The 13,237-nt window shown below is 35.8% G+C and overlaps 1 protein-coding gene across 2 annotated transcripts in view; it reads left to right on the forward strand.

Annotated features, from left to right (window-relative positions):
* Window positions 1-13,237, forward strand: part of LOC149088174 (voltage-gated inwardly rectifying potassium channel KCNH2-like) — a 424,575-nt gene that overhangs the window by 174,271 nt on the left and 237,067 nt on the right. The window contains exons 6-7 of one of the 2 annotated variants that reach the window (XM_089245265.1): window positions 4,238-4,455; window positions 4,720-4,773. In XM_089245265.1, the coding sequence (XP_089101391.1) occupies window positions 4,238-4,455; window positions 4,720-4,773 (272 nt within the window). The remainder of the gene's footprint in view (window positions 1-4,237; window positions 4,456-4,719; window positions 4,774-13,237) is intronic. The other variant, XM_089245276.1, reaches the window with a different exon arrangement.

The raw sequence follows: 13,237 nt of genomic DNA on the forward strand, positions 1-13,237 counted from the left end.
TAGAGCACTTATGCCCATAAGCACAAGAAAAATAGCACAAATAACGGCAACTCTAACATGTACTAAAACTCAAATTCGCATAGTCCTTGGAAGCAACTTTGAACATTCGATTAGAGTGTCGATAGTAAAACCTTGAGCAAAAAACACAAGCATCGGACACTATTGGGTTACTTTAGCGTACTACATTGAAAGAACTTTCTACAGACAAAGACCAAGGAATGTCTTAATTGGCGAAACAATGGGGATCTTGCCCACCCCACACAAAGTCGTAGAGGGGCTTGGCATTTTACACTCATCCAATATTTTCATTCTTTTTCTAATTATTACTTTTTTTAACATTTTCTTTAATTTTTGTTTTTTGTGATATTGATTAGTAGATTAATTTTTCTACCGCTAGAAGACATTTCTTATAGTAGCTGAACATAAGCTTCTAAAAATGCTTGAGCCGTAAACTCCGCATTAGTTAAGATAACCCTAACCAACCCTACCTATAATTTCATTATCATAGGCTTGTTATTTTGTTCGTTTTACGAAGAAAAAAAAATTATCCGGGGCTTCCCAGTGGTTTCGGTATATTATTGTTTTCCGAATTAAAAACTAAATTTAATTGAAAATTAAAACTAATTTCATTTTAGAAATTATTTTAATTAAGAAATTAATTTTAATTCAAATCAATTTCAATTTAAAAAATTGAATTTGATTAATGAAAGAATTAATTATAATTACTTTTTTTTTATTTTGTTACGCTTACTCGCGTAAATTCAATAGATTCAACGCGCAATGAAATAATTTTTGAATATGGATGGAAATGAATATTTTAGGATAAATAATTTTAGAACTTTTTTATGTGTGAAATCTCAATGCGTAAAAATTAATATATTCATGTTTCCCATGTATAATACATTTCTGGTTGGTAGATGAAACAGACGATGACGATAACATGTTCATGGTCAGATAAACATGATAGCATGTTTTTTCAAGGAGCAGAAGGAGAAGAAATCGCAGACACACGCACATGATAATTCAATAAAAAAATCTCATTTTTCCGATAATTATTATCTTCGCACGAGGGTTGACTTGCATTTTTTGTTCGAATCTAGCGCGTCAACCTGATTTTGCGGTGTCACAGCCGGATTTGAAGAGGTCCTCTGAATTTACGTTAGCTGTACAGAAAGGTAAAGCTACAAACAAAAATAATAATGAACAGAAATGCTGCAATGCACGCCTATAAAAGAATATGCCTGCCTAAGTACAAAAGACATTTAAAAAAAAAAATGCCATATAATTAAAGCACAAGAAAGCACGATGTACATGAGTCTTATTATTATTATTTTGTGCCGTTTCTTTTTTACATTAGCACATATTGTAGATCTGATAACATATATTTTATTTATTACGCATATACTGAGTATTTTATTTTCCGGTAGCAGTTTTTTTGTTTCATTTAATTAGATGATTGCTGCAAGTCAGGATATTTTCATGTATTCATGAATGGATATTTTTGAATTTATTTTCCGTATATATAATAGCGTATTGAGCAATGGAATGAAAGCATGCTGAATTTGTAGTTATGCATATGTACATATTCTGTGAGCGTTATAATTCAATAGTGAATAATGCTATGCACTTTGAATACGTAGAGTTGGTGATTTTGTTTTAGTATAATGGCAACTACTAGGGTTTACGCTGCTGCTTGGGCATTACGGATTATTTGCCGATGAAATTCAGAGAATAGTTATCTTCTATACCCTGTTGTTTCATTGAAATATTACAAATGGTTGTTCTGATTTTTCAAATCCCTGTAAAATAAGAACCGAAGGTCAGAATATCACTAGATTTTGTATGAATATTCCCGAAGTAATTGAAGTTCGTTTGGTGAAGGGAAAACAAATCTTAAAAATTTACGATTCTGTCTTCAAACGGTTTTGACGATGTACTTCTCAAACATAGAGGGCAGAATTAAAACAATTGTCAGCCAGTGCAAAAAGAAAATGACAATTTTAATAACGTAACATAATTACATTATTCTTGGAAACATCACGAAAATGAAGTATGATTAACGCAAGAAATGTTCAATAAGTTGTTTACCGTGAGCTGCTTCATGGTGGAAGCGCAAAATTGCTTGTACAACAACGGATCGTAGTGTATGTGTTTTCAAGTCGGCCAAATTCATAATCAGAACAGTGTACACATTTCTTATGGTACCCCTGGAACCCAGATATCAAAGGGTTCTCAGAAAGATGAAAAGCCGGTGTCGTGTCACCTTGTCCTATCCGAAATGGTTCTTTAACAGCTGCTTCACAGCCGGTGTTGCAACCTAGTACTGATGAAAATTATATTATCGGAACACTGACTTACTAATTACTGTTGAATTGCCGAAATGGTGCCGAAATGCGTGAAAGAGTTTCATAGAAATGGCCTGTGACGATACAGGTAATGGGATTCACGGGAACCATCTACTCGAAAAAGAATGCTCAAACGATAATCGCTCTGCCGTAAATACACAGTAATCTTTGCAGAACGAAGAGGTAATGGTCGCAGTGAAAACGGATTCACGTTCTCGTCGTTCTGCAATTTTGCGTATTGACAACACCTTGCAGATAGAAATATATAGGCTTTTCCTGTCCACAAAATACGCCGTTTCCGTTCAGCACGGAAATTGCGGGTTATGGGCAGGCGGAATCTGGTAGCGTTATCTATCGGTGAAATTTTCAGTAGTTTTTCCTTTCGGCAAACAAATTTCCATTATTTTAGAAATATTCGTGCAAATATAAACACAGTAATTTCTGTAAGGAGCAGAGTGTTTAAATATAGCAATTAATCAAGATTTTCTCTTATTAAATCATTTATATGAACGCACCAGCGACTTTCTTTGTTTTAGGCCGTACTGTCCGTAAACGCACGCACGCGGCTTTATTAATACATGACATATGCACTCGTTACAACTCTGCACTGCCTTTGAAATTCGCAAAAGTATATTATTATTCATAAAATTATATTAATTTTTTTATTATATTTGACGGTGTAAATTATTGCTCATCCGGGATAAATAGACAAATATGTCCTTCAATTCATATAAACATGCAATCAAAAACAAAACGAAAGTTTAGAGATTCTTGAAAGCAAGGTTAAGCTGATAAATCAGTTTCTAAATCGGACTTTCACGACCCTATACTAATAAGTTACCACGAGATTTGAAAGGAGGGCAGTGAGATCATTTGAAGTTTTCCTAGGGCTCTGGTTCTCAATGAACTCGAAGTGTGTCTAGAGATCAAATGACAGTGCCGTTAACATGGAAACGGAGATTAATGGCGTGATCATATTCATTTAAACATAGTAAAATGTCAGTTTAATGGTGTGGTCATATAGGTCTACATTTCAATAGTAAAGTGTCGTTCGTTGCATTTATATATATATATATGCAAAATAAATCTCATTTTTCATCTGAAACGTGTTGAATTATTTACGTGAATTTTTTTCCCTAATCGTGTTTCGGGTCGTAATCCTTGTTTACTCGTATTTTAGCTTGGTAATTATCATGTGTTCAGAGCCTGAACTTGAATTGAAGGGACCCTGGGAAAAGCAGTCTTTAGGGGGCCTCCCACAACTACGAGTTCCAAGCTATTTGGTTAGTTAGCGGGTATATTATTTAAATTTGGAGTCATTGTAATTATGAGGTTCCCTGGGTGAATTCCACACTTGAAATTTTCATGTGTTCAGTGCCCAAAGGGACTCTAAGCATTGCAGGCATTACGGATCGTTCAATACCACGAGGTTATAAAACGATTGGTGAGTTAGCGAATATATTATTGGAATCTGAAGTTCTAGCTTGGGTGGGATGGAAATCAGGCTCAGTAGTTAATTTTATAACAGATCTGAGTTCAGCCATTAGTTCCGAATAAAGCTGAATGGGTAGGGCTATTGGAGTATTAAGTTAGACTCAAAGTATCATGGGTGTGAAAAATTTCTTAACGAGGTTCACCTTAAATTAAACTTATCTTAATTGATATTAGCAATATGGTTAAAATTTTATTGAGCATTACACATTCATTTTCAATATATGAAGCTTTAGAATTTGATTTGCTGCATGTTAGACACAGATGTAGAAACATAATGGTTTTATTTTCTTTCTGAAATTGAAGTATTCACATTGTGATATTATGTGAGCCTCAACATTATTCGATTCCTCTAGTTATTATGATTCTCCGTTTGTTTTGTTTCCCATTAACTACACCAGCGACAGCGAACAACTTGGCGAAATCCCTACCCAACGCATCATCCGACTCAGACCTGACGAGGTATCGAGCCCAGGCGCACAAATCGCCCTCGATCAGTAACGACACCCCGGATGGCGTTGGAAAAGCCAAAGACAACAGCCAATCATCGACAACGTCCAAGTTCCTCCGCGACATGCAGGCGCACAGCAAACACCACGTCGGAGAGAAAGTCGCTCAGGTAAATTGATAGTTCCCGTCGTTACGAATAGATGGCAGCAAAATCTGGAGAAATTATAAAATCGGAAAATAATTTTTTTTTTTTCCGGATTTCGAAAATTTTTCAAACAATATCCCGCCCCCACGTTAGTTTTTATCCTTAAAATTGGGAGGGGAAAAAAAATCTCGTTTTTTTAGATACTTTTCTTAAGGGTTTTTCCAGGAATTTTATTTTTTTTTATCCTTGTTTGTGTGATTTTAAAAGAGTATCTTTCTGTTATATTAGCTGGGTATCGTGGGTAAAGTATCTTCCCGACCACTTCACCAAGAACCGACTTGGGTAAGTGTGTGCATATCAATAAGAGTGAAAAAGAAATTTATTATCTCCAGCATATTGTCACTTACCACTACAATTTTACACGTCACCTCTATATTTCTCACTTTCACTTATTATTATTTTTGAGAATGAAAATTTTTATCATATATATTTTTATCATTCTTTGATTTGAAAGTATCAATGAATATAATTCTTCGGGTTACAAATCACGAATGCTTTTCCTCTTGTTTCTAATCACATCTCGTTCAATTAGAAACCGTAATTTTGCACTAATGATTGGATAATTATGATCAGATGTTGAAGAGATTGGCGATATATATAGTGCGTGGAAGGATCCAAAATTTCTCAGGGTCTTGGTGGAGTACAATTCCTTACTTGCAAGTAAAGGGGTCCCAAGGTGACGCCTTGAAAAAGCTTTGCAAAAATTATCCCTGATTCTCTTTCAATTAATTATGTACGAACATGTAGACAAAATCCGGCACAGTTATCATGGGTCACTTAAAAACAATGCAAATGCTAGTATTTTGAACGCTTATATACAGGCCTCCTAACCATATCGTAGCCCGCAGCTCTGTCTCATTGAAGATATTTTAGCAGGTGCTCCAAAGAAGACCCGGGGTGCCTATGCTGGAATCTGCGAGTGTATGTGTTGTGAACCTCGCGTGAAGTTTGTGTGTGTAATGCTTGTTATATGTAGTGCCGCCGTCTACCAGCAATTTTTCCAACTATGAAGTGTAGTGATTCACTAATTGTATCGTTGCAGGCCTGTTGCTATCTCTGTGGTGAGATTTTATAACTGGTAGATCGGCTCGTATTCCCGCCCCGAATTTGAGAACCACAGAAAAAAAAGGAAAAAAAAAAACACGACGCATTGACTGGGAATCGAACCCAGGCTGCCTGAATGCATTGTACCACTGATGCCAACAGATGTTAACAATGCGAATCTAAAAACCCCACATCCCTAGGGTATTAGAGTTTATTCAATCATTATATACACTTCACCCATAGTTAGAATAATTGATGGTACATGGCAGCACTACACGTCATTGGCGCCGGAACATGAGGGCTAAGGCTATTGGAGCTCCCGCCCCCAAATTATTTCTGAAAAAAAAGCAATGCAGTGCACCTTCCTCCTCCCCCTCCTCCTGCGTACGTGCTTGAGTCCCGTATATACGGGACGACTCTCAATTTTCAGCGCCTCTGCTACACATAACAAGTATTACACAGAAAAAAACAACAACTTCACGTTAGGTTTTCAAAACGCCATTCCATCATGTACAAATCCGTTAGAGGTTCCGCAGAGGAGCATGGACGAGGTGCATGTATGGTTTAGTAATAGAGTGATATCATTCAAACGAACACATGTTCAAGTACAACATAGACAAAGACAGGGAAAAAAAAAAGGGAAATAACTAGTTTTTTTCTAGAGCAGAAAAGCTGGAAGAAAGATGAGACGATCGAGAGAGGCGATGAGTTATAACTTCTAAATGAGCCCACCATCATAATTCCTAATTATTTTTTGCGGATTTAATAATTGCATTCTGCTACTATTTTGTTTTTATGTGTTTCGGGATGAAATGAATGTCCTTAAATACTTTTTCGTAATATTTTGAGGCCGACACCTTGGGACCCTATCCTTAGAACAATTTACAATAATCGACACAGAACTTCAATATTATTTCGTCGGTACATAATCGATTCACATTTGGAAGAACTTGCACAGCTTCTGAAAGCATTGTTGATTGAAGCCAAGTTTTGATACCGCCCGTAATGACTCCTGAGATGTTGCTTTTAACTCATCTGATGACACCAAGACTAGTTGCCGAGCAAAAGGGGGCTCCCGATCTCCCTTGCACAGCCTGCCTTCTTTCGTATTTGTCTAACCTCGCACATGGCTTTTGAAACTGTATCTGTATGAACATGACTCCGTTTTTCTCGTGAAGTACATACTAACTCACTGCTTTTTTGCACAGCGGCAGTATTTAATATACCTCTTTATCTCTCGTATTGACAGTATTTAAGATAGCTTAGCGGTAACTAACAGTTTTTCCCCCCACAGTCTGCAACATTTTCGGCTAGAATTGTAGAATTAGTGATGTGTGTTCCGCATTTGTGGAATTTCTACTAGCCGTATTTTTTCCTCTATATTGTCAACCTAGGTAGAAGCAGTATCGCAGGAAGCGTTACGGTTGGTAGCAAAACATAGTTTCTAGCAATGCTTCTAAAAAACGCAAGAGCGCTGGCAAATGCTTATAAATGCCTAAATGGAATTATTTTCGGAGATGGGTGTTGAACGGTATTTGGAACAAGGTAGGGAATTTTTCCATGTCGAGTCCTCGAAATTTTGGATCATAGCATATAATATTTATAATGCCTTGATTTTTTTTTTCTGTGCCTGAGCCTGCTTTAGTTTCTTAGCATTATGTTTGTTTGTTTTTTACTCTGCTAACCACTAACAATAGCACGTGGAGCAATTAGAATACAAGTACATAAGGTTGGCCATACAGTTCTGAGCGTTTTTTTCGTAAGTCGAAATGTCCTCGAGCAAACTTAAACGATTTTGCAAATTTTCCTCATCAACATTATAAATGCCACAGTGGAAATCACTAACGGCCGTATTCACCGACAGCGTTTAAACTACATTTGCAGATTAAAGGATTAGCGGTCGACTCTCTCTCGGATTGGTTAAAATACTCAATTTAACCAATCCGTTTCGATCTTCAATCCTTTCACCTGCGATTGTAGTTTGAATTGTGGTGGTGAATACGGCCGTAATCCTTCTAGGAAAAAAAAATAGCCACGTATTTGCAAGACGGATATTTTTCCCCCGATTCCGTGAGCTGATAAATGATTTTCCCTAACACAAAATAATAATAATTAAGGAACAGGAAGACAAAAAACTACATTTTTTTTCCTGTTATTTATGTTGCAAGTATAAACGTATATTGCCCCGAAGGAAAAAGAAAAACAGCCTTCCCCCCCCCCTCCTGTTATCAGACTTTGAACAAAAGCTGACCCCCACCCACTGGTTTTTTATAAACAAAAGGGGGGGGGGAGGAAAACATGTTATCAGGCGAAGCTCTACAAAGTTATCTGGGCTCGAGGTTACAGATATAAGAGAGTTTTAAGTAGACGAGTTATTTCGTGATTGCCACTGTGAGGGTAAGGTACCTATACATTATAATATACATCCAAAAGAGCCTCTAAACTCCTACTTTTGACTTTATGTGCATCAACTAATGATTTTCCACATAAACACATATAAGGGAGGAAAGTAATGGAAATGCAATAGGTTATAGATAGTGGGTTATTAGGGGATTTTTGAGCATCTCCAGGTCTTCTTCGACCACCTGCTTGCATCTCTTCATTGAGACCGCAGCGAGCCATGTACTGGTTAGGAGGAGGAGGAGGCCATTAAGGGATGGTGGGTAAACTTAAGGAGGTAGGTCTTTTTTTTTCTATCGTACATGCACAAGAGATTTCTTTAAGTTTAATTATATTTATAACCCTAGTACTGCATCTATTTGTCTCTAAGGAAGTGATATATCGTTCCCTTAACGCTATAAGCACGAATGTGCGAATTATCACTTCTTTTTAGCATCTGGTTGGATAATTTTCAAGTTTTGCCTGAAACGCGAATGTTTATTCCTATTGAAACACGGTACAAAACATTTACTTTAACAGAGTAACATGGGTAGAGAGAGAGAGAGCAAACATTCAAACTTCATTCCCATGTTCTAAGGATGTTTTCTAAGAACATTGCTTATTCATGCTTGTAGCATGGGGCGTGCGATATGACCTACGAATATGTGGGGTAACAAATGAAGCGAAAAACTTCTACAATTGTCTGTTTCGGGGTAACCAAAGAAAAGTTAATGGGGGGTGGTTAAAGGAAAATACGTTTCTTTGATTGCTTTACAGACGCACGCCATGTATATCGATCCCTGCAGTTTTCCTCAGACTAAACAAACATTTGTGGGAGAAATTTAGGAGTTTCCATAACCTCTTCAATTGTCGAGTATCCGATTTGACCCAAGTATACAATATATATATAAATATATACGAATCTGAAATTCGGAATAATGGCAGTTTTAATAAATATTTTAAATATCTGTACTGCCATCTGTCGAAAATTAACTTAATCCAAGACTTAAGTCAGTTTCCATAATTTGCCGGTAGATGGCACTATAGTCGTTCAAGTTCTGGTGGAAACAAAACAGTTATTTTCTTCTCTGAAAAGAATAATTCTAACTTTTTCATATAAATTATACTTTGACACAGCGGTAAAGAATATATAATATTAATTTCTTCCCTTTTGCGCCAACCAGTAAATAAACATAAATATATTATTACTCATTATTATTTTTTTCACATCAGTACATGCATATGTGCACTTAGATCTTTCAATCTTGTGATACACATCTAGGAATAACCAATATTTTATTTATTTCAGAATGCATGAAATTTGCTACTATTATTAGTAGGGTAATGATATGCACAATTGTAGCCTTAGCTCAAATTTTGATACTCAGCATTCACATTTATACGAATTTGAAACTGCAGTAAAATACTACGTAGTTAGTTTGCATCAAGATTCGAATCACGAATATCGATTACGGAGTTATTTTTAGTGAGTCAGCGAAGTTCCAGATTTGGTCTTCATTGTAAGTCAATGTATTCGTTTCATTATTTTTACATAACTTCAAATGACCTCTCTGAGTGTTTTTCTTTTTCAGTATAAATTACGTTATTTAGCAGCTTAAATGATGTACTTGGTGCTGCCATCTATGCTTTTAGTCTTAGGTTAGAAATTGGAAAATGATTGGATTTCTCCTAATGAATAATTATCATTGGTAATGATAGTTTTCGTTTCATTTTTTGAATGAAAATCTCAGCTTAGAGCTCATTTGGAAATGTGAATCAATGTTAAAGTTTTGCATTATCATTATGACATTTACGAAAAGTCGTCGTTGGCTTTGTATTTAGGTGGCTAATGTAAGTGCGGAAAATACCGTAACGATTATTCGAATTCGCTCGACATGATTTACTTTCATAACTGCACTGAGAATCAGACACATATTTTCACTGAATGATGTACGATAACTTGCAAAACATGCCCGACGTTTTCATGATTTTTAAGCCGTCTAATGTTTTTGATGTAACATTACGCCGGATATTCCGTGGAAGAAATACAGCCGATTTTACCGATTTGAGATACGAATGTAACCTTGAGAAATTTTTGCGTGAGTAAGGCTGAGATATTACACTGTAAAAGTTTTAGAAGTTTTTATAAAACTTGAAGGAAAATAAAACAACCAATTTTCTTTAAATTCCCTCGAAAAAAACGGATAGGCTTATTGGTTACACTTTTCAAGTTTAAAAAAAAAATTATTTTATAAAACTTGTAAATTGCAACCGTTAAACTTATTGCTTGATAAGCTTATTGCTTGTATTTTTCAAGTTTTATAAAAATTCTTTTTTAAAATGTGGCAAATGCAACCAATTATGATGCAAACGGATGCATGCCAAAAATTACTAGAGCACCCTAGGTTCCGACATAAAAGTTTTACTTACGAAGTTATATAAACAGTCCCTAATGTAGGAAGTTTTAAAATCAGTCGTTTTAAAACAAGAAGTTTGTTTGAAAACGCGAAAAAAAATAAGTCGCATCAAATACATGTACCTCGGCCGAAAACCGCTACGACCGAAACCGAAACTTAAATGAGTGACTAATACTTAATCATAGATGCACCCTTGCGCTGATATTGAGTTTCTTGTTTAATCCGCTGACTTTCTATATATAAATAAATTATTTAATGGTAAATTGTTCTACCTAAATTTATGGTATTACTCGTTATATTTAACTGAAAACTTTTCGAGTGTGAATTTGGCGCTATGACCCTGTACATTGAATAAAACTACGCATAACCTCTGAATTGAACTGGGACTGTATCAGGGTTGGAAAAATCTCACAAAACATAAAACCCTGACTCCTTCGTGTATTTTAAAATAATACATACTCAAATCAATACTTCATATGCCAGCGTCGAACACATGGTCGTCAAAAAAAACCTGCCCCAAATTTTCAAATATCTAGGAATGTCGGCAGACAATAGATTTGCCCAGCCCTGGACTGTATGCGTATACGATATGTATACGCATACGTCTTTTTCCGAACACCCTGTGTAATTTGTTTCGTGTAATTAATATATTTTTAACGTCAACACTTGGTCTTTAATTGAAACTTTGCTACGACGTAATAAACTACACGAAAAAGAACTTTCATTTTAAAACTTTTATATTTGAAAATAGGACTAATTGGTTAATAAACGAGTTCAATAGAAAATTATTGAGATTGTTGCAAATTCCATGTTGGGGAATGCATGAAGTGTAGTCAAGTAAAATGAAGGCACACGCAACGTACGATGCACACAACATTCAAACGTGTAATAAAAACAAGTTTCTGGACTCTTTTTAATACGCTTTTGTAACTGTTTTGCCTCGCTTTTTTTAGTGCTCCTTATTGTTGCGCCAAAATTGTGACTCCTGTTTAAACCATGTCGGTGGATACCACCGTTAATGAACGTTGTTTCAGCGTTGAATTGACGACAACATGTCGTCCGGTGATCCGGCAAAACATCGCCGAATAAATAATTGTAAAATATTAAAACTGTCTCATACATTGATGAAAAAATGAATGAGAAAACATTTTGACGCTATGTAGCGCAGTATGTTTTTCATTGCACCACAAATATAACTTAACAGAAACTGGATTGATTGTCAGTTGATGGAGATTGACCAAATGTCCTGCAATAAAGAATTCACGTCATCCAAGGTTCAATACTTTTTGACGTGCAAAGTTTGCGATCCTACCCTCAGCAACCACTTGCGGACCACCAGAGATGTACGCGAATCGCATTCTGAAATTCTATAAAATCGATTATTACCCGTGTATGTGTTAAACACACTTGACGAAAAAAACAGATTCCCATAAAAGAGTTAAAGCTTTGCAGATTTTCGTGAATTTCTCCTATATTAGCAAAATTCCAGATATTGATCATCCATTGTTAGCCAATGTATTTTATTCAGTTTTTGTATGCATGAATTCCAATAACCTCTGAATGTTTTCATTTTCGGTATTAATTACATTATTTGAAAAATCACATTCTGTTGATGCCATCTACCTTTTAAATCGTGGGTTAAAAATAGAAAAATGATTGCATTTCCTAACAATAGTTTTTCGTTGTGGCTCTGAACAATTTTTTGAAGTAAAATTGAGAATCGAAGCTCATTAGAAAATTTTGAATCAAAGCTCATTAGAAAATTTTGAATCAAAGCTCATTAGAAAATTTTGAATCAAAGCTCATTAGAAAATTTTGAATTGATGTTACACTTTTGTATTATCATAAAGGTATCATTTGTGTTATCATGATAATATTTACGACTTACATACTTTTCTCTCGTAACTGCACTGACAATCTCAGCGACACGCATTCTCCCTCATGAATGCTCGGTAACTTGCAAACTTGTCTGACGCTTTCATACTTTTTAAGCAATATGCACGCTCATGGTGAATTTCTTGTGTAATTGCCCAGCTCTGGACTGTATGCGTATACATATCTTTTGACGAACACCCTGTATAATTAATTTCGTGTGTATTTATATATCGTTAACTATATCTCAATACAATGTATTTAATAATCTGTTGGATTTTGTTAAGCGGGAAGATAGGGCCCTGTTTAATAAAATACCTGTTTTGGATTGCGTCACAAATATAACTTGACCTAAAGTTGGGGAGGGGATTGCCAATTGACGGAGATCCACTAAATATCTTGCTCTTGAGACAAAATATTCACGTTAGCCATAGGTGCAATACTTTGTGACTTGTAAATCCTGCCTCAGCAACCACTTGCGGATCCCTCAGAGAGATATACGAATCACATTTTCAAATTATTGAAATCGATTATTTCTTATGTATTTATGGGACACACTTGGCGACAAAAACGAATTTCTACAAAAAAGAGTGAAAACCTTGAAAATTTCCGTTCATATCTTATGTTTCAGCAGAGTTCCAGATTAATCATACAAATACAAATACAACGCCACAACAGGCAAAATGCCCAACGAGGTGGCTGATAAAAAGATGCCCATAAAAATATGGTTGTCATATGTTTCAAAAATACAGCAACCCAATTAAAAATGCAATTAACACAAATTACAAATCACATGCTCATCATTGTAAGTCAAAAAGCAATGTGCAAGCTCATGTTCGTTTCTTGTATAATCGGCTATATATTAATGGGCGGAGATGCGGGAGGGGAGGGGAGGGGGGGGGGTGTGGAACCATTGTCCCCCAGCGTCATATGTGGAGTCACATCACCATCATCGTGCTCCCCCCCCCCCCTCAGCAGACTTCCAAGTCTATCTCCGCCTATGGTTATATTCCACTTAGCATCAAAAGATAAAA

Source organism: Pholcus phalangioides, unplaced genomic scaffold (genome assembly GCF_987345545.1).
Source record: "Pholcus phalangioides strain wild (caught in Gottingen) unplaced genomic scaffold, Ppha-v1.0 ptg000003l_1, whole genome shotgun sequence".
In the NCBI taxonomy this organism is placed as follows: domain Eukaryota; kingdom Metazoa; phylum Arthropoda; class Arachnida; order Araneae; family Pholcidae; genus Pholcus; species Pholcus phalangioides.